The sequence below is a fragment of the Sinocyclocheilus rhinocerous genome, unplaced genomic scaffold (assembly GCF_001515625.1).
Source record: "Sinocyclocheilus rhinocerous isolate Xijiao unplaced genomic scaffold, SAMN03320098_v1.1 scaffold1607, whole genome shotgun sequence".
Taxonomy (NCBI): domain Eukaryota; kingdom Metazoa; phylum Chordata; class Actinopteri; order Cypriniformes; family Cyprinidae; genus Sinocyclocheilus; species Sinocyclocheilus rhinocerous.
This window is the reverse complement of record NW_015629758.1, coordinates 31539-52724: the sequence shown is the minus strand read 5'-3', so window position 1 is coordinate 52724 and position 21186 is coordinate 31539. Positions and strand designations below refer to the sequence as shown.

Here is a 21186-nt window from a genome sequence, read left to right as displayed (position 1 = left end):
TAAGTGCATTTGTTGCTGCCGTAAACCAGTCTGCCCTTTTTGTGAAATTTTGTATCCGTTCGACAAACTTGCAATGTTTGGGTGGAGTGAGGGAAAGAAACAGAAGCCATTCGCCTTATTAGAAGTCAGTGTACACCATCTGAATGGTTTTGAAACTGATCTTTAGGTAAAAAAAAAAAAACTTACAGTTGCTTTAAGTGCCCAAAATTAATTTCAGATGATAAATTAAAAGCAAAAACGTTTTGTGTTTGATTTGCACACATCACTGTCATCAGTGAGGGTCAACAGTCTTATCATGTATTGTTCGTCAAGTGCAATTCAAAATTATTTTCCTATGTTGGCTGGAGATCTACTGTATATAATGATCTGCTGGTCTCCACACATTACATTTTCCTCTCTGCTTGTTTCCTTATTTTGTCAAATCGAGGCCACTAATGACCTGGAAAACTTCGACAAGGAACGACATGAAGACTTCAAGAGGTACGAGATGACGAAGGAACATGAACGCAAGGAACATCTTAAAACACTGGATGAGGAAGCGCGCCAAAAAGAGGAGGAACACTATGAAGAGATGAAGAAGAAACACGCAGACCATCCCAAAATCAATCACCCTGTAAGCTAAAGACACATTCCTTTAACTTATATAATAATCAAACAAGCTCATTTGTGATATTGAACACTTTATTCTTTTTTTTTTTTTTTTTTTGTCTTTTTTTTTTAATTGACATATGCTGGACTTCTCCCATCATTTCTAGTGCGTAAACCCCGGCCCTTTCTTACAATCGACTGCAAGCTCACGTTCAGACCTGTCTCCATCCAATGTATAGATTTGGTCTGTATGTGTGTAAATAGGGCAGTCAAGACCAGTTGAAAGAGGTCTGGGAGGAAGCGGACGGTTTGGATCCCAACGAATTTGACCCAAAGACATTCTTCAACCTACATGGTGAGATCAGTGAGCCTCTCTGTTCTGAACATTTAGATTATATCACAGCACGACTGTGACATCTGTTTGCTTTTACAGATACTAATGGAGATGGCTACTTTGATGAGCAAGAACTCGAGGCACTGTTTACCAAAGAGGTTCCCCTTAATAACCTTTCCATTCAGAGCTATCATAATAGAGTACTTTGAGGATGACGTGGCTTTATGGGGTGCTAAATCTGATGCTTGTGTCCACCCCGTTCAGCTAGAGAAAGTCTATGATCCCACACATGAAGAGGATGACATGATGGAAATGGAGGAGGAGAGACTTCGCATGAGAGAACATGTGATGAATGAGGTGGGGGCACCATAGCAGGGGACTGAATCCTTCATTGTGCTAACGATATTATTTCAAAGATGGTTCACTAGTAATAATTTTTTTGTACTGTCTATAGGTCGACACTAACAGAGACAGGCTCGTTTCACGAGATGAGTTTATTACTGCTACAAACAGAAAAGAATTTCTTGAGCCAGATGGATGGGAGGTAATGTTATTTATTTTTTTACTTTTGGGGTCAACATGAAACAAAATCTTCCCTATCTGTCAACTGCTTTTCATTCAAACTAAAGGTTCACTGCTGTTGAAAAGTTTGTACGTTTTTCCTTTGAAAGAAATGAATACTTTTATTTAGCAATGACACATTCAATTCACGGAGTGACGGTAAAGACATTTATAATGTTGCAAAATATTTCCGTTTCAAATCAATGCTGTTCTATTCATCAAAGAAACCTGAAAATGTATCATGTTTTGCACAAAAATATTAAGCAGCGCAACTCTTTTCAACATGGATAATAATAAGAAATGTTTCTTGAGCAGCAAATCTTATTAGAATGATTTCTGAAGGATCATGTGACACTGAAGACTGGCGTAATGATGCTGAAAATTCAGCTTTGCCATCACAGGAATAAAATACATTTTCAAATATATTTAAATAGAAAATAGTTATTTTAAATTGTAACTGTTCTGGAACGTTGTTGTAAATACAACTTAACCACTGATTTCTAGTCGTGTCCATTTTTGGAAGGACAAACAAAGTAGTTTCGCTTTCACAACGAAACACAGCATCACACACGGGTGCCTAGAGTGAGCAGAGGCCGCGGCCTAGAGTGAGGAATGGCCGGAGGGCTAGAGTGAGCGGAGGCGGCGGGCAAATGCTTAAACTAATAACAAAACAGTAGCTGATTCAGAAGCGCCAGATTGTCATAGCAAAGTTGGAATTGACCCTTTTTTTTTTTTTCTCCACATATTGACGTAGATATGTGGGGGCGTGTTAGAATGAGCAGTTTTAGGAGGGCGTGGTTGACTCTTAACTTTGATAAAGAATATCTCTTTGGATTTGAGACTTTAGTCTTTGCAACTTTACAGATCTTCTTTATGCACCAAGAGCTTGTAACACTCCAAAGACAAAGGAAAAATTGAAATCGCATCATATGACCCCTTTAAGCACCTTCCCCCCCATTCACATTACCATTATTCAAATAAATCTCATTATCCTTACTGTAATGGGAAATAACTATAAATTATTTCAATTGTAAAAATAAATACTTTTTATATATAACTATATAAAGATTTTTAAAAGAAATTATTACTTTTATAAAGCAAGGATGTATTACATTGCTCAAAATGACAGTAAAGCATTTATATTGTTGCAAAAGATTTATATTTCAAATAAATGCCATTCGTTTAAACTTACATTCATCAAAGAATTCTGGGGGGAAATGCGTTACGGTTTTACATAATGTATCGCATAAGAATCTACAAAAATTACAGACCCCACACTTTTAAATGAGTGTTTATGATAAAGTTTTGTTGCACTGCTTTTATCTTATGTCACTAAAATATTCCCTTTTTAAAACATAAGAGAAATGTCTTGAAGCTAGAATTCTCTCACCTCAACGCTTTCTACCATACTGATCATTTCTTTTAGGCGGTAGAGCACATGGAGCGGTTGAAAACACAGAAAACAGAGCCTCCAGTACAGGACAAAGGTCAGTGTAATTCTTTTACATTTTTCTGGTCAAAGGCATTTTGCCCTGTCATTTGGAACAAAATATTGATTTTCTATCATTATATCTCTGTTTTTGGCAAATGCAGTACCTTTTGCGGCGGAAATGCTACCTGGGGACAGTCAGCCTTTGTCACACGGTCATCAGCAAGACCTCCCCGCACATTCTTAGCAGCTCAAGCTCTTCTCAGTGTCTGTAATGTGTTTGTCTGTTGTATGTAGTGTCAAATATTTCCATCCTCACATTCAAATGGACCATTTACTGTCACTTAGCAAAGACCTTGGCTATCCTTGAAGTAATCAAACAAATCATCGTGGTGGTATTCTCAAACACAAAAAATATTGAATTGCGGTATCCCAAAACGGGTCGCTGAAGTATGTAAATGGTTAACAGAATTCTCTGTGGACAATCACACTTCTGTCCACATTCTCTTATCTAAAATGCAGATAGTTTGTGAGGACAGGGATTGTACTTGAAACTTGTATTTAGAGAAATTAAATGTATTTGTATTGTTCTTGTAAATGTCTTAGCCATGTTTGCATAAACATGGATAAACCTCATAGGATAAATTTCTCTTTACATTTAGGCATTTGATATTATACCTGGGCAATAAACACACTTCATGTTAAGTTAAATGCCCCACGATTCAGCATTCCTATTGTACGGCACTTCCAATGAAAAGACTATAGAATAGAATAGAATATTTTTTTGCTTTAGTTTCACTTGAAAGTCAATCCTAAATTGATTTACAAGGGTCTTTTAATAAAGTTTCTGCAAATGTTGATGAATTACTACTGCAACACTAGTGATTTTTTTTTCAAGCTGTTTTATTTTAATTCATTATAGTTTTCAACCAGTGTTCTACTGTAAACAATGTATACATTTATAAAATATACAGAAATATAATTAAAGGGATAGTTAACCCTTTAAGCATGAAATAGGTATGGATTTTTTTTTTTCATTTTTGACTGTGCTTTACGACTCTCTACAATGTATTAAATTATCTATGGTTCACCAACTGTGCTCTGATGATTATCACTTAATTTTGTTTTTTCCAAACATACAAAATCAAAAAAATTTCCCTTAATTAGGATCTATTTTTTGCCGTAAGAATCCTTGAACCTTGTTAAAAGGTAATCAACTGACTTAACAGGAGGATATTTATCTGATCCATCACAGCATGAAATGATGGCCTCATCATCTGGTTGTGCAAAGAAGGCCAAAGACTGACGTGTGCCAGAGTCACCTGCAGGGGGCAGCAAAACCCTATGAACCTGAGGGTCAGAACAATAGAAATGAAATAAGTGTTGCTTGCACTGCACAATTAAATGAAATGCAATATTGGTAAAGAAACTTACGGCAGACACATAGACATCGCTGGTCCACCTTTGCATCAGGTCTGCTATGTTAATCAGAACTGTTCCAGGAATGCTGGGGGCTGAAATGTACTCACCAGCCCGGTTCAGGACCTGGAGGAGAACAATAATAAAATGACTATCCTAAATGATAAAGGACCACATTAAACATTAATCTTTTCTCCTCTTGTCCTATATTGGTATTCACCTGCAGTCCACCCTCTGGGCTTTGGAAGACCAAAGTGATACTCCCATAATCAGAGTGTTCACCACAGCGCAGCTGATTTCCCTTCACACATGTGCTGTTCACCGGAGGATAGTACAGAGCCCGCAGTGTCGTTCCATTCACATCACCTTAAAACAACCCACATCATAAAGGTCTTGCAGGCCTCCCAGCCATTGACTCACTGCATGGGATGAAGTAGTGCATTTCATTTTACTTACTTCCAATATGCTTATGTGCACTGAGAAAGACCTCTGCTTCCAGGCCCAAACCAAGAGCCATCAATCGGAGCACTCTGAGAGAAAGTTCCTTACAGCGCAGGAAAAATGATACTTGCACATCTCGAAAATCATCAACTCCTTCTGAAGGCCAATTCTGAACACATTGAAAGTGGAGGGTTATAAAGTCAAGCTTCCTTAAAGTATCTTAATGTTAATGCTATAAAAAAAAAAACAGTTGTGCATATTAAAAAATACTTTATATTTTAAATAGAATGTTTTTGTTTTTCAACATAGCTGTCATTTCACATTTTTTTCAAATTTCTGTATAGGTGTGTGTGCGCATGTGCGAGAGAGAGAGAGAGAAAGATAATTTCCTTCAGAAATTATTCTAATATGCCGATTTGCTACAAGAAACATTTATTACATCAATGTTGAAAATGTTTAGTATTTGTATGGAAACCGTGATACACTCAAAAGTTTTGGGTAAGATTAAAATAATAATAATAATAATAGCTACTTTTATTTAGCAAGGAAACATTAAATTGATCAAAAATGACAGTAAAGACATTTATAACGTTACAAAATATTTGTTTCAAATAAATGCTGTTTTTTTAACTTTCCATCAAATAATCCTGAAAAAAAAAACATAAATTAAGCAGCAAAATACTGTTATAAGAATTATTAATAGGCTACCTGTAATAACTGGAAATAAGTATTGTCTAATTCTAATTATTTTTTTTAATGAGATGGAACTACAAATAATATTTCAATGTTTTTGTGTTCTCTCGCAAATTGGCGTTCCCTCACTGAAGCACTGAAATACACACACACACACACACACACACACACACACATATATATATATATATAATTTTTTTTCTGCAATCCTTTTTTTAACCATCGGAGGCTCGTATGAAACCAACATACAAAGTCACTTCTCAGGAAATATTTTCACTCAAAAAATTAATTAAAACTCTTATAAAAGTATAATTATTTGACTCTGCAGTGAGTACCGCTTGAAGAAAGGGGAGAAGACAAGAAATAGGTATTTACGATATCCGAGCACAAAGATGCTGTATTAAACGCCTCCTTCAGATCACCGTGACGTCGAGGATTCAAACTGTAAAATGACAGGATATAAAACCATTAATTCTCCATCATTCGTGAATTTTTAGCAGTAATGCTTCTGAAGCTAGAAGAGTCTGACATGCCTTTCCGTTTCTACCGAAACCCAGCCGTGGTTTCCATTACACGAGAAACTGCCCCTGCCGAAAGGTTTCTTCATGCTTTCTGGCAAACAGAAGAACTTCTTTGAAACACCCATAACTTTGTCCACCTAAAACAATGGACAGAATAATAATAGCCAGCCATTTACGAACTACTAGAAAACTTCTCGTAACAAACGTGCACAAAATGACAAACCTCGTCCTGATTTATGCCCGTGTTTTTCAGATAAACAAATCCCACCTCGGTAAAGGCCCTTCTTAGTTCGGCACTTATCTTCTCCAAGTTATCAACTGATACATTGGTCTTTTCCAGTTCGTACACACTGAAATCTACGACAGGTATCTCCATAGTGAGTTATTTTTCCTCGAGACAGCAAAACGACAAATAATTATTTTAAAGGGGTCATATGATGCGATTTCAAGTTTACCTTTCTCTTTGGAGTGTTACAAGCTGATTGTGCATAGATAAGATCCCTGAAGTTGCAAAGACTAAAGTCTCAAAACCAAAGAGATATTCTGTGTGTGGGGAACAGGGTCACATCACAGGAGAGTGAACTGCCTGTCAGAAATCATAGCACGTCAGCTGTCTTAACCGCGGCTTGTGTACTGCATCATTACTGTGTCTGTCACGCGACTCTGTTTCCCTTTCGGGCTCTGTCTTTACATTTATTTTGAAAGATGAAGCTCGCGATTATGGTAAGGGGCGTTACATTTCCGACGAGTGCTTGCGGTGTTCGGCCAATCACAATGCATTGGGTCAGCTGGCCAATCAGAGCAGTCTGCTCTGATTGGCCAATCACAATGCACTGGGTCAGTTGGCCAATCAGAGCAGACTGCGCTTGTTGGAAGGAGGGACTTTGTAGAAAACGAAGCGTTTGAGAGGCGGGGCATAGAGGACCTACAATAATGTACAGTATTTGAAAAATAATGTGTTTTTTGAACATTAAAGCATGTCAACATATTCTGTTACACCAAATACACCAAATAATGATCTTTAAAAAAAGCATCATATGACCCCTTTAAAATCCTTTTGGAAATCCTGAAGAAAATACGCCAAGGATCTTCGCTTCTTTTAACAATGCAGTTGTTGAGCAATGTAGTGTCATAAAGATCCACCAATGAAAGATCAAACCATGGGAGCACAAAGATCACTGGATTTCAGCCTTTTCAATGCTCTGAAAGTTTACATGTCCCTATTCTAATCCTACTATTTTGCAGTATACTGTCTAAACTTTGTAGTATGCACTGCAAGTTATTTCCAATGGGTAAAAGGTTTAAATATGCTTTCTGAAAGCAATCTAAAAAAGTATTTGCAGTGGTATTGAAACATTAGTTGCATATGCATGGCAATCTTGAGTACCTTTGTTTACGCAGTGTGTAAAGAAAACAAAATATTATGTAGTGTGTACCCTCTCTCAAATCAGTATTTTTACTAAGCTTAGCAAACAGTCAAATGTTAATGAGTATATTTTGTACACAAGTAATGCACCATAAGATTATCATTTATTTTACAGATGGCTTCTGAAATTAGCTTTCACAGAAAAACATGAGGTCTACACCATGGGAATATTAATCTCTGAAATGTGGTTAAAAGAAAAACAACAATGTACAACTTTTTGTTTGTTCACTGATAATACATGGGGAGTCTTGCCGAAATTTTTTTAAAACAATTTGGTCTTTAAACTTCTTACTGAAATATTTTCATTTGGTCTTAAATAAATCTACTGACCACAGAAACAAGACACAAAGACATTTCAAATTTTAATTTTAAAGTTCATTTCTTTATGGTTTCTTTCCAAATTTGCTCTTTTTGTCCTTATTTTTCTTAATCTTCTTGCTTTGCCATTGTTCTTTCTGGTTCATGCCTTCCAGTTTTCTTTTCTTGTCACTAAGGGGTAAAACAGAAAGATCATAGTTCATAGCAGTTCATGATTCCAGACAAAACCTCCCCTACCCAAGCTGCTGTTTACCTTTTTATGCTAACAATAGCTGTATGTCCTGCTTTCTTCAACACGTGGTCCCATTCCTCGTCATCTCCTCGAATCATGTACCTTCATGAAAAATTCAGAATGGATAAGAGTGGTCAACTGCACCGCACAGCCAAATGAGTGGAAAAATGTTTATATTAAATATATTACTTTAAAATATTAAAAACATTTTACATCTCGTTAAATTGGTCATTAACTAGCTTATTAATTAGCTCAGAGAAAGGGTGGAAACGGTAAACGGCCTTTATAAACCCCCCGGGGCCATGTGGGACACTTTTTATTATGGATGGATGCGCTTTATTGGACTTCCTTTGGACTATTGACAAGAAACACCCACTCACTGGCATTATAAATATTTTTTAATATAAGTCCGATCGGATTTGTCTGAAAGAAGAAAGTCATATACACCTAAGATGGCTTGTGGGTGAGTAAATTATAAGGTCAATTAAATTTTTACTGTCCCTTTAAATAAGTGCAGTTTGGACTATTGCTTTGGGAATACTCACTCTGAAAGATTCATGTCTTTAATCTTCTCCATTTCATTTTTGTGTTTCTCTTGGAACTCTTTGGCTGCATCATTCTAAGGAACAAAACACAGTTTTAACACAACACCTTGTCACAAAAATGTGCTGCTTCAAATAAATGCTGGGTGGGGGGTCCACAAAATAGCAGCACCATTTTCAACATCGATAATAAATTAGAAATGTTTCATGAGCCCCAAATCAGCATATTAGAATGATTTTTGATACTGAAGACTGGAGTAATGGCTGCTGAAAATTCAGCTTTGCCACCACAGGCTCTCATACCAGATCTTCATTAAGTGTCTGCACAGTTGGTTCCATGCTTATATCTTTGGTGGCCACCATCTCTGCTTCAACCGCATTCTCCTGAAGTGTGTTGAAGAACTGCAGACGAGATGAAAACAAAAAATAACTACACACTGAAACAACAATATAGACTAGAAGAGGTAGAGGAGTAGATCTAAGCAGTGTATTTCTCACTCCTTCAAGTGGAAGTGGTCTGATAAGAAGGTTCATTGCTAATCCTTGTACTTTGCTTTAATAAGTGTGTGTATGAGAGACAAAGACAGAGGGCTTGGTCTCACCTGCATCACTTTACGGATGACACGGTTGAACAAGCCCATAAGCTGAGAACCAGGCAGCTCAATTTCCTTCTCCAGCTCATCTATACTCTTGTGTTGAAGCCCAATTCCCAACAACAAAGCCTGAAAAAGAATTATGTTTTACACACATGCCTGAACACACAGTGGCTAGAATAAATCGTTTCATATGAAATTATAACAATATAGATAGCACTTTCTCTTTCCATTTGTGCTGTTCTTTCAAACACCTTTTCAAACTCATTGACACACTTTATTCATTCTTGAAGTGAACTTTTGCCTGTATACTAGTGATTAGATTCACTGTTTTGGATTGCCACCTTGAACTGGAGAACACAAGTACAGAATACATGAACGGTGTGCAACAGACTACCTATGGCACTTTTACCTGAGCCCTAGGAGACAATGTCACACTGACTTTAGTGAGGAAACAGCTGATCACTTTATAAATTGACAGCCTGTCTGCTAATATCTAATGTATTTACCATTAAACATTCCTTTTGGACAGAGCGATATTTAGAAACTGCAACAAAATAAATGCTGTTTTCTAAGAGAAGTCACAACATTTATTAAATTATTATTATTTTGTAATAAAATGTACTTTTATGGTATCTTCAAACAATCATTGACTGTCATAAAACTAAAAGCCATAAAATGATTTAGAATGACATTTAATAATAAATATATTTAAATGAGTGATTTTGTGTCATCTGGTTTATTTCAGATTTTTTGTTTTGACTAGTACAAGTTCTAAATGACCGGTAAATTAAAAATTTAAGAGCTACAGAAGCTGGTGAGTGAAATATAAATATATATTTCAAGATAAAGTTTGACAAATAAAGAGAATTCCTAGAAATAATTGGACAAACACACATAGAGAACTCACACACTGGGCAACAGAAAGTGTGATGTCTCCCAATTGTTTGAGGAAAAACATGCGTGCAATAACAGGGATCATGTCCATGATGAGGTGATAGTCCACCATGTTTCTTGAATACATCTCCAAACGCTTCAGGTCGTATGGAGTGAATGTGGCCGCTAACTCTGCACTGGCGAGTGCTGAAGAGACACAGACACAGACACATGTAAAGTCATCATAAAACCAACACACATACAACAATTACTTTGAGGTGGCAGATGTTGGCCTGTACCTGCTGGGCTGTCGGCCTTAGCGTTCTTGTTCTGCGATATGTTGAGGGCCAGGGTCGGGCTAAATTTGCTGAACTGGAAGGATAGCAGCGAGAGGAACCTCCGCCGGAAATCTGTCCAACACAAGAAAAGTTAGTCTTTGAAATCAGAAAGAGATGGCTGAGTGAGCATTATATATCTATCTATATATCTTATTTATTATATATCTATTATTACATGGCTCTCTGGAATACTTGATTCTGATTGGTCAGTTGCAGCATTCTTACTATATCATGAGAGATTGGAAATACTCATACTCACCCTTCCAAAAAGCTGAGAGCCACTGGTCCTGCTCTGTAGACTCCTCAGCATTGAGCTCCTTCAGCATAATGCAGGAGTGCTCTCCCGTCAGGTCATTCTACAGATCACAATAGAAGAATACACGCTTATTACAAAGTTACAAAACTTGACAATGCTAAAAAAAAAAAAATGCTGCATGCTTACCGGCGTCTGTCTTAAATAAACAGGCACAAATCCAGCCTTCTTCCAGAATCTGGATGGGGAAGAAAGCAAGAGATATTTAGGAGTTACTAACATGTTTTGTGACAGTGCTGCAGTATAAATATCACTGTAAAACCTGCATGAAGCAACTCACTTGAGTAGTTGAGGAGTGAGACCGTAAGACACCCCGAGGTAGTCCAGCCTCTCGGCTCTCCTCTCATTCAGCTTCAACAGCAGCGGTGGCAGGTCTTTCCTGGGAGACACCACCTCCTCCAGGAGACTGACAACCTGTACAGGAATGAAAAAGACATGAAAAAAATACTCGGTTCAGAATACATACTTAAATGTTTCTTATTTATTAATACTTTTGGTCCAGATATTACGCTACTTTATCAGGTGGCATTTATAACCACTAAAATGCATGAAGGACGATCTAAAATCCTGAATTTCAAAACTTATTGTACACATTGCTGCCACAGAGGGCTCATTTTGTTCTGGTTTCCTACAAAAGGTAAAACTAATGGTAGCGCATCAAATTTAATCAGTTATAACATATAACAAATCATCACTGAGTGATGGTACACCATTCAAAAGTCTGTAAAGATGTTTTTTTTTTTAGAATTAATACTTTTATTCAGCATAAAATGTATCAAAAGTGACAGTAAAGAGATTTAAAATGTTACAAAATATATTTCAAACAAATGCTGTTTTTTAAACTTTCTATTCATCAAAGAATCCTGAAAAATCAGTCTCCACAAAAAGTAGCACAACTGTTTTATGTTTTAAGTCTTATGTGACACTGAAGACTGGAGTAATGGCTTCAGTAATTTATTTCTGTGATCAGCTTTGCCATCACAGAAATAAATGACATTATATTTAATATAAATTACATACATTTCTATATATATATATATATATATATATCTACCCTGTCGTACAACCACTAGCATGGTTAGAAACTTAGAGAGGAGGAGAGAGAGAAACTTTAAATGCTACCATGTATTCATGTTCAATCCAAAGTATACAGACTGGAATCTTTTCACTGAAAGGGCATTCTTTTCAAAGCAACTATTATATGTGATCAAATAAAAAGCAAACTATATCCAAAGATGAAATGTTAACCCATTAATACCCTGATTTTTACAAGTATTCACGGACAAGGCCATTGGAGTTTGGGGATGGTAAGATTAGTCGATAAGTCTCTTGTGCTCAATGCATTTATTTGTTCAAAACATAGTAAAAACAGTAATATTGTAAATACTACTGTATTTGTGATCAAATAAATGCAGCCTACGTGGACATAAGAGACTTCTTTCAAAAACAAACAAACAAACAAACAAAAAAAACTTACTGACACCAATCTTTTGAACAGTAGTGTATGTTCTGAAATTGCTTCAAAATGTTTAATGTAAGAAGTAAAATACAGTACATATCCTGTTAAATATAATCAAGCAATGTTTTCTATACTTCTTTTCACTATATGAACACAAGGGAGAATTATTTAATATTTTTCACTTATATCAACCAATTTAACAATTCAATATAGCTTTGTTTACCTACATGTCTGAATACATTTTGGTTTGATTGTAAATTATAGAATATATTACCTACAGAAATACTAAAACAATGTAATATATGAAAAATGGCACACAGACTTTCATGAACATTTTTGAGTGATGACGCTAACAGACCATTACCTCACTGCTCACAGATGTGATTGTACTGGTCGTTGTCTGTTCTTGCTCATCCAGAAGAGGAAACTGACCCTCATAATATTGCTGTAGCAGTTGCAACGCACGGCTGCCGTAACCCATCTAAAGAGAGGCACAATAAATCACACATGGCCAATGATATAACTGGTCAAACAAGGCAATAATGCAGCAACTTGTACATGTAAGCTTTTCACTGATCATCACTGAGGTTGTATATAATCTGAGGAAAAGCAGAAGTAATTTACCCCCTGATAATCAGGATTCACTGCAATACGGACAATCCGGCCTCCAGAGAGGCCTCCAAACTCAGGGTCTTGAAACTAAATGCAGAACACAAGAGCATCGGAATCATTACAGATTCACTCTTTCAAACATTTATTTGATCGTATGGCATAAATAATCTACATACACTACTGTTCAAAGGTATGTTCTGAGCAATTGCGCTGCTTAAAGGGGTCATATGATGCGATTTCAAGTTTTCCTTTCTCTTTGAAGTGAAACAAGCTCTTGGTGCATAAAGAAGATCTGTAAAGTTGCAAAGACTAAAGTCTCAAATCCAAAGAGATATTCTTTATAAAAGTTAAGAGTCAACCACGCCTACCTAAAACGGCTCATTCTAACACGCCCCCACATGTCTACGTCACTATGTGGAAATATTAGCATAATGCCGTCCAAATGTGCACGCAAAGAAAGAAGGAGTGGTTTCAGGAACAGCAGTTTTGCTATTTACTGTTCAAATGCGGAGTTTTGCGCAGCGCAGAGTAACGCGTCGTGTGTGTGTGTGTGTGTGTGTGAGAGAGGGTAACAGGGTCATATCACAGGAGAGTGAACTGCCTGTCAGAAATCATAGCACGTCAGCTGTCTTAACCGCGGCTTGTGTACTGCATCAACACTGTATCTGTCACGCGACTCTGTTGTCCTTTCGGGCTTGAACTGATGGTAAAACTAACGACATTATTAACTGTCTTGATATTTACTTTGAAAGCTGAAGCTGCGATTATGGTAAGGGGCGTTACATTTCCGACGCGTGCTTGCGGTGTTCGGCCAATCACAATGCACTGGGTCAGCTGGCCAATCAGAGCAGACTGTGCTTGTCAAAGGAGGGGGCTTTGTTGAAAACTACGTGTTTGAGAGAGGCGGGGCATAGAGGACCTACAATAATGTACAGTATTTGAAAAATAATGTGTTTTTTTTTACATTAAAGCATGTCAACATATTCTGTTACACCAAATACACAAAATAATTATCTTTAAAATAGCATCATATGACCCCTTTAATATTTTTGTGGTAACCGTCATACTATTTTTCAGGATGCTATGATGAATAGAAAGTTCAAGAGAACAGTATTTATTGGAAATAGAAACATTTATAGAATCTTATAATAGAAATAATAAGATTATAATTGTATGTACTGTCAGTTTTTATCAATTTAATGCATGCTTGCAGAAGAAAAGTATTAATTTCTTTAAAAAAAAATTCTGACCCCAAACTGTAGTTTAGCCTGTAGTGTAGTTTCATTTGAAATTTGGATTTCTTACCTGTTCCGAAATGGTCCACGGAATGAGGTCACCTGAAGCTTTCTTCCCTCTGGACAAGCTGTTGAGGACGGATTGGCGGGAGATCTCTCCTTCCAGACACACCTGTAAGAGAAAACACAGGCTTCACTACACAGTTCTTTCATTACAACAACTTCGACTCAGATTCAGCAGTATTGTAATTAAGTAGCTTTGGGCACACCTGGACAACTGCTAAGACCTCTGGGAGTGAATTCTGTGTGGGTGGGACAGGGGGCAGCAGGCAAAAGAGATGGTGAGCAGGAGCATCCGAGAGCATCTGAAGGTCATTGGGTGAATTCTGAGGAGGAAGAGGAGTTTGAGTCAATATCAGTTTGATGTTTAGAGTCTGTGAAATAACGTAATGCTTTAATACAGTGGTTCTCAACCAGGGGGGGTCACAAGATGACTAAAACTATTTGAATGAATACATTATTAATATTTTAAGATAATCTAAATTAAAATGCTAAAACCCAATATCAAAATGTAAACTGAAATATTAATAAATAATATTTGGGGTTAATTAAATGTATCAGTTATCCCAGTTTATGTTTAAAAAAATTTTTTTTAAAGTGTAAAAAAAAATCCAAACTAAAAATTCTACAAAAAAAAAAAAAATTAAGAATTTATCAAAATTAAGACAGAAACACTGGAAAAAGCTTTTACTGGGGGCGGTTTTGAATATTCTGTTAGACAAAGAGAGGCTTTGAGTCAAAACGGTTGAGAACCACTGATCTAATCATCAAGATATTTATTTACCTTGTAATGCGATGCTACATAAAGTGCCATAAGACGCTGGAGGAAAGCCTCAGAAGCTTTGTGATAACAAAACAATGTGTCTCGATTCACATAATAACTGGAATAAAGGATTAAAGAAATCGTATGTCTAGAAAGTAGATGAGAGAGTGTTTTGTATTATTTTGAGATATTAGGCATGTGTTTATATGCGTAATGGTGGTGATGATAGTAGATAAAATCATATGCAAGACAGGCTAGAACAGGGGTGTCCAATCCTGCTCCTGGAAGGCCACTGTCCTGCAAAGTTTAGCTCCAACTCCAATTAAACACACCTGAACCAGCTAATCAAGGTCATACTGTGTGTGTGAGGGGAACAGGGTCACATCACAGGAGAGTGAACTGCCTGTCAGAAATCATAGCACGTCAGCTGTCTTAACCGCGGCTTGTGTACTGCATCATCTCTGTGTCTGTCACGCGACTCTGTTGCCCTTTTGGGCTTGAACTGATGGTAAAACTAACGACATTATTAACTGTCTTGATATTTACTTTGAAAGCTGAAGCTGCGATTATGGTAAGGGGCGTTACATTTCCGACGCGTGCTTGCGGTGTTCGGCCAATCACAATGCACTGGGTCAGCTGGCCAATCAGAGCAGACTGCGCTTGTCAAAGGAGGGGGCTTTGTTGAAAACTACGTGTTTGAGAGAGGCGGGGCATAGAGGACCTACAATAATGTACAGTATTTGAAAAATAATGTGTTTTTTTTTACATTAAAGCATGTCAACATATTCTGTTACACCAAATACACAAAATAATTATCTTTAAAATAGCATCATATGACCCCTTTAATATTTTTGTGGTAACCGTCATACTATTTTTCAGGATGCTATGATGAATAGAAAGTTCAAGAGAACAGTATTTATTGGAAATAGAAACATTTATAGAATCTTATAATAGAAATAATAAGATTATAATTGTATGTACTGTCAGTTTTTATCAATTTAATGCATGCTTGCAGAAGAAAAGTATTAATTTCTTTAAAAAAAAATTCTGACCCCAAACTGTAGTTTAGCCTGTAGTGTAGTTTCATTTGAAATTTGGATTTCTTACCTGTTCCGAAATGGTCCACGGAATGAGGTCACCTGAAGCTTTCTTCCCTCTGGACAAGCTGTTGAGGACGGATTGGCGGGAGATCTCTCCTTCCAGACACACCTGTAAGAGAAAACACAGGCTTCACTACACAGTTCTTTCATTACAACAACTTCGACTCAGATTCAGCAGTATTGTAATTAAGTAGCTTTGGGCACACCTGGACAACTGCTAAGACCTCTGGGAGTGAATTCTGTGTGGGTGGGACAGGGGGCAGCAGGCAAAAGAGATGGTGAGCAGGAGCATCCGAGAGCATCTGAAGGTCATTGGGTGAATTCTGAGGAGGAAGAGGAGTTTGAGTCAATATCAGTTTGATGTTTAGAGTCTGTGAAATAACGTAATGCTTTAATACAGTGGTTCTCAACCAGGGGGGGTCACAAGATGACTAAAACTATTTGAATGAATACATTATTAATATTTTAAGATAATCTAAATTAAAATGCTAAAACCCAATATCAAAATGTAAACTGAAATATTAATAAATAATATTTGGGGTTAATTAAATGTATCAGTTATCCCAGTTTATGTTTAAAAAATTTTTTTTTTTAAAGTGTAAAAAAATCCAAACTAAAAATTCAAAAAAAAAAAAAAAAAATTAAGACAGAAACACTGGAAAAAGCTTTTACTGGGGGCGGTTTTGAATATTCTGTTAGACAAAGAGAGGCTTTGAGTCAAAACGGTTGAGAACCACTGATCTAATCATCAAGATATTTATTTACCTTGTAATGCGATGCTACATAAAGTGCCATAAGACGCTGGAGGAAAGCCTCAGAAGCTTTGTGATAACAAAACAATGTGTCTCGATTCACATAATAACTGGAATAAAGGATTAAAGAAATCGTATGTCTAGAAAGTAGATGAGAGAGTGTTTTGTATTATTTTGAGATATTAGGCATGTGTTTATATGCGTAATGGTGGTGATGATAGTAGATAAAATCATATGCAAGACAGGCTAGAACAGGGGTGTCCAATCCTGCTCCTGGAAGGCCACTGTCCTGCAAAGTTTAGCTCCAACTCCAATTAAACACACCTGAACCAGCTAATCAAGGTCATACTAGAAACTTCCAGGCAGGTGTGTTGAGGCAAGTTGGAGCTAAACTCTGCAGAACACCAGCCCTCCAGGACCGAGTTTGGACACCCCTGGGTTAGAATATGGAAACCCATTTCTGCCACATGCCTTGGTAAGTCATAATTATGATAGTGATGATTCTGTTAAGTCATCATGACATAAAACTTTAAAATTCTGCCAAAAAGTCGAAACTGAGATAAGTCATAATTATGTGGTAAAAAGTCAAAATTATGAGATACAAATCTAAAATATGAGAAAGAAGGTTATAGTTATGACAGTCATTTGAAATTTCCAAAAAAGTCAATCATATCATAATACATTTTTTTATCTCACAATTCCATTTTCCATTCTCATAATGTCATAGTTTTGACTTTTTATCTCATAATTATGATTTACCAAAGCATGATTTTTTTCTATCTTAGGTGGCAGAAATGGGCTTCCATTCTGTTGAATGAACATGATGAACATAAAATGAACATAAAAATACATAAATGAACATAAAAATACATTGCTAAATGCAGAGGTCTTGTTTGACTTTGAGAGGATACAGGTCACATGTCTGGGGTAAAGGGCAGCCGGAAATGATGCGTGGTACACTCAGGCAGTCCAAACACAGCAGATCATTCAGCCATTTCTCCACAGGGTCCCCCTGGCCATAGCGGATAGACTCGTGGAGGGTCACCTCATGAAGGGTTCGTGCTGCAGAGCAGGTAAGGTGTGGTTTACACATTATACACATACCAGCAGTGGGAAAAAAGTTATTCTTTTTTCATATTTCTAATTCTGGTTCTTTTGCGGCAAGTCAAGAGGTACTATATTTCACCTGCTGCCAGTCTGGCTGTGCTGGTGTTTCTGTTCTCAGCCAAGAGGTTCTGCTGGCTGTCTGCACTCTGCTGCCTTAACTGCTGAATCAGCTTAAGAGACAGAGAGCGACCAGTGCCCTCATACCTGCAGGTTAACACGAGGATTACTGTATTGTTATTATAAAACATTGTAAAAAGATCTAACAGCTCTTCAAATACAGACCCGTTGATCGTAGATGCCATAAACACAAGGTAAGGCCCCAGCAGTTTCTTCACTAAAGGCAGCGGGATCGCAGCAGCCTCGTCGATGACTAGCAGCTCTGCCTGGCCTAACTTCACTGCATCAGCAGGGTGAATGTACTGCAGATCAAAACACATCAGCAAGACTTGAGGAAAATTATGAATGATTATTATAGAGTTATGAATGATGCAAAATGCACTATATGAACCTGTTGTTTCTGCACTTCCACATATTTTTATATGTACTAAATTGGAATAAACCAGCTCTAAGCAAAGAAAGTATCTGAGATTCCACGATTTAACAAATATTTGCAAGACAAAAATGAAAATTATGGAAAATAAATGCAGAGATGGAGGTTAGTATACCTGAATGGTCTGGCGATGTTCCTTGAAGATGTTAACACGAACCACGGCTTTGTTAAACTCTGGGTTCAAAGACTGGATTATTTCATAGTCCAGATGTTCCTAGAATTTACAAAAAAATCGGGTTTAAAGTAGGTTCCTGAAATGTATGCAAATGTCTGACTTAGAGTCTCCTGACAGATAACATTTTTGCCTATAATATATTTTTTAAAAATTATATCATTTACCAAATATTGAAGGAATGATCAGGGTTTCACTCATTTAACTCAAATTTCAACCAGGGTTATTATAGCTAACTACAAATGAAACTATTAAAACATTTAGCTAACTGAAATAAAGAAGAGAAGTACAACACAAACACAATAAGTTATTTATTAGCATAAATTGCAGTCAGGAGGCAAATGTAACAAGAAAAATGAGCTTATTCATAATACCCTACTACATACCCAAAAGCAACAGCTCCGGCTACAGCCAATCCCAGTGCAGCAGATTTGCCTCGACCGCGGGCAGCAGTAAGAGCTACAGTGCTCCGCAAGGTCTTCTCTGAAATAGCCTCGATGAACTTCAGCACTGCTTTGGCCTAAAGACATAAACACAGGCAAAATAAAATGTTAAGTTGGGCTACATGAAACAAATCAACATTAAGATTTCTAGGAGTTATTTTAATTATACCTGGTCCATAGTTTTACAGCTGTCCACTAGAACACCAACTGGCTGTGTGTCCTGTAAAGACTCCTTTAGGTCCTTTAGCTCTTGTTCCCTTGGAGACAGTCCATCATCCTTTTGGCAAATACAAAGATGATGGAATTCATATGAGCTAATAATCAAACAAAACACTGTCCAATTATGAACAAGAGTTACCTGCGTCTTTGGAGGGACAGGTTTGATGTTGGTAATGTGAGTGGAGATTGGCAGAATGTTTAGTTGGTCTTCGATTACAACACATGTCTTACAGGAGGCAAGAGACAGGATGAATCTGGGGAAAATAAGATTATATCATTTGTACATGCATTTTTTTCTTACAGGACAGGATATGCACCTCAGATTAGGGCTGAAGGATGTAAATGAAATCAAAATCATGTGGAACATTTGTAGCAGAATCTGCTCATCAGAGTTTGGGTCACTTATAACATGCATTTGAGAACGCAACATGTTGTTAACAAAGAAGCTTTAAAGGCTCCCTGTGGTTGTCTATGAAAATAAACGTTTGGAATATAAAAGAAATTAAGACTTAAGTATTAGTATTGTAATTTTACAGTTGTACTGTAAAATGAGATTATTTTTCTTAAATACTTGATTTTTTTATTTGACTGTGAAATAGTATTACAATAGTAAAAGTTTAATGTTTTTTTATTAATCAAAATAAAATAATAAAATGAAATTATTATTATTATTATATTGATATATAAATCACTAAATATTCGGCCAAACTGTGCTTAGTTTTAATCGTTTAATCACCACCACAGCGTCTTGTCTCCATTGGCAACACGCACGATTTGTGTCGATTGCAAGTGACGTCGCAGGTATCGGAGAGTGCAAGTGGCGATTGCAAGTGACATTGTAAGTTAGGTTTTTTTTTTTCTTGTCTTCACCACCTGGCTACTGTTGTAAAATGTTGAGAGATTCAAACTAAAAGTAATCAATAAATAGAAAAAAATAAAAAAGACCGCAAGTGACGTCACTAGCGGAAGCGCAAGTGTCTGAGAATGCAAGTGCAAGGCTGCAGCCAGACCCTTCTCCTTCAGGTTGTGGTACATGTGTCTTTTTGCTATGAAATCTTTACAGACTGTTATGAATCTATGAATTCCATATGTCAGGCTTTACATACGTCTCAGAAGTTCGTCAATGGTATTACCTGCAGAACACACATGCCATAGGTGTTTCCCAGGATCTTGTGCGTTTCATTGTAGTAGCAGTATCGGATGTTGGTAGCAGCAACGAAGAGCTCAAAAGGATCATCCTTGTTTAGGTTCAGCGTGCCTGTTTTGATCTTCTTCTGCAGCTGTCGCATCCTCTTCTTTCGATTACTACAAAACAACAGATTAATTTCTATAAAGGTTCCTACAATTTTATATACAATTCAAAATCTGAACCAAGTCAATGGAAACAAAGTCTAATTATATGAACAAGGGTCTGTCATCAAAGTTGTTTGTGAACCTACAATAAAATGTTCATATTACCTGCTGAAGCTAAGCTCCTTTTTGTAGCACCATAACACCGATGGCCGGGCTCTGACTGTTGCTTTAGATAGCATGTGGTGCAGAACGACAACCTGGATGCAAAATGCACACATGAGTGAGGCTTAGCAAACGTCGTTACAGTATTACAATATTGTTAAACACAGTTATGCTTTACCTGATCTCTGCCACGATCACCAACTATAAAGAACATAGATCGATGGTGTTGAGCGACACCGTTTTCTATCTGGACTCGAATGCGATTGTCCACCTTCTTCCGAAAAGTTGCCATTGCTTCCCAAATGCACCCTGTCACCACGAACATGACAAAGTCAGCTTTAAATATTAAATGTATTAAGTGAAATTAAGTAAACACTGTAGTGCGTGTTAACATACTTTAAACACATTTTACATAGCGTTCAGACAAAACTAGGTTTATTTTTAAACGTTTATTCATATCGCAAGACATACCTCAAATGTTCTACCGGTAAAGCAAAATAAGCTGTTGAAGTCTTATATGCAACTTTTGGGCAATAAAACTTCGCCTCATTTACAGCAGTCTATCATGCTCGTACATTCACGTGGGAACCCTCGGCGAAAGGACCCAGGTATGATGGGCCCCAAAACAGACATAT

At 36.9% G+C, this 21186-nt stretch overlaps 3 protein-coding genes across 3 annotated transcripts in view; 1 reads left to right on the top strand and 2 right to left on the bottom strand.

Annotated features, from left to right (window-relative positions):
- LOC107739429 (nucleobindin-2-like) overlaps window positions 1–3623 on the top strand; it is a 6992-nt gene extending 3369 nt beyond the window's left edge. Inside the window, exons 6-13 of the mRNA XM_016551534.1 lie at window positions 428–613; window positions 853–943; window positions 1022–1080; window positions 1187–1279; window positions 1377–1495; window positions 1594–1642; window positions 2910–2970; window positions 3077–3623. Of these exons, the coding sequence (XP_016407020.1) occupies window positions 428–613; window positions 853–943; window positions 1022–1080; window positions 1187–1279; window positions 1377–1495; window positions 1594–1642; window positions 2910–2970; window positions 3077–3159 (741 nt within the window). The 3' untranslated portion in view covers window positions 3160–3623. The remainder of the gene's footprint in view (window positions 1–427; window positions 614–852; window positions 944–1021; window positions 1081–1186; window positions 1280–1376; window positions 1496–1593; window positions 1643–2909; window positions 2971–3076) is intronic.
- Window positions 3624–3718: 95 nt separating this feature from the next.
- On the bottom strand, window positions 3719–7097 carry LOC107739425 (UPF0676 protein C1494.01). Its single transcript, XM_016551527.1, has 8 exons — window positions 7038–7097; window positions 6210–6412; window positions 5999–6123; window positions 5841–5907; window positions 4788–4941; window positions 4552–4697; window positions 4347–4457; window positions 3719–4262 (listed from the first exon to the last, which is right to left on the bottom strand). Exons 2-8 carry the CDS (start codon window positions 6360–6362, stop codon window positions 4083–4085), a joined length of 936 nt encoding a protein of 311 aa, XP_016407013.1. The 5' UTR covers window positions 6363–6412; window positions 7038–7097; the 3' UTR covers window positions 3719–4082.
- A 400-nt stretch (window positions 7098–7497) lies between these two features.
- On the bottom strand, window positions 7498–21165 carry LOC107739428 (RNA cytidine acetyltransferase-like). Its single transcript, XM_016551533.1, has 26 exons — window positions 21023–21165; window positions 20730–20860; window positions 20555–20646; window positions 20234–20401; window positions 19236–19350; window positions 19047–19154; window positions 18802–18954; window positions 18378–18476; window positions 17995–18131; window positions 17792–17916; window positions 17517–17667; window positions 16619–16715; window positions 16060–16176; window positions 15861–15962; window positions 12708–12782; window positions 12448–12564; window positions 10905–11038; window positions 10754–10802; window positions 10571–10667; window positions 10273–10383; window positions 10008–10180; window positions 9107–9226; window positions 8808–8906; window positions 8508–8581; window positions 7984–8064; window positions 7498–7901 (listed from the first exon to the last, which is right to left on the bottom strand). Exons 2-26 carry the CDS (start codon window positions 20841–20843, stop codon window positions 7796–7798), a joined length of 2814 nt encoding a protein of 937 aa, XP_016407019.1. The 5' UTR covers window positions 20844–20860; window positions 21023–21165; the 3' UTR covers window positions 7498–7795.
- Between the last annotated feature and the right edge of the window lie 21 nt (window positions 21166–21186).

What these genes read in the sequence shown, in the direction of transcription:
- LOC107739425 (XM_016551527.1), bottom strand. Translation starts at nt 6,362, where the DNA reads ATGGAGATACCTGTCGTAGATTTCAGTGTGTACGAACTGGAAAAGACC. An exon ending in TGCACATAAGCATATTGGAA is followed by an intron (nt 4,698 to 4,787) that starts GTAAGTAAAATG and finishes GGTTGTTTTAAG; the next exon opens with GTGATGTGAATGGAACGACA. An exon ending in GCGATGTCTATGTGTCTGCC is followed by an intron (nt 4,263 to 4,346) that starts GTAAGTTTCTTT and finishes TCTGACCCTCAG; the next exon opens with GTTCATAGGGTTTTGCTGCC.
- LOC107739428 (XM_016551533.1), bottom strand. Translation starts at nt 20,843, where the DNA reads ATGGCAACTTTTCGGAAGAAGGTGGACAATCGCATTCGAGTCCAGATA. An exon ending in ATGGCATCTACGATCAACGG is followed by an intron (nt 17,917 to 17,994) that starts GTCTGTATTTGA and finishes GTTAACCTGCAG; the next exon opens with GTATGAGGGCACTGGTCGCT. An exon ending in AGGTCTTAGCAGTTGTCCAG is followed by an intron (nt 15,963 to 16,059) that starts GTGTGCCCAAAG and finishes TTTCTCTTACAG; the next exon opens with GTGTGTCTGGAAGGAGAGAT.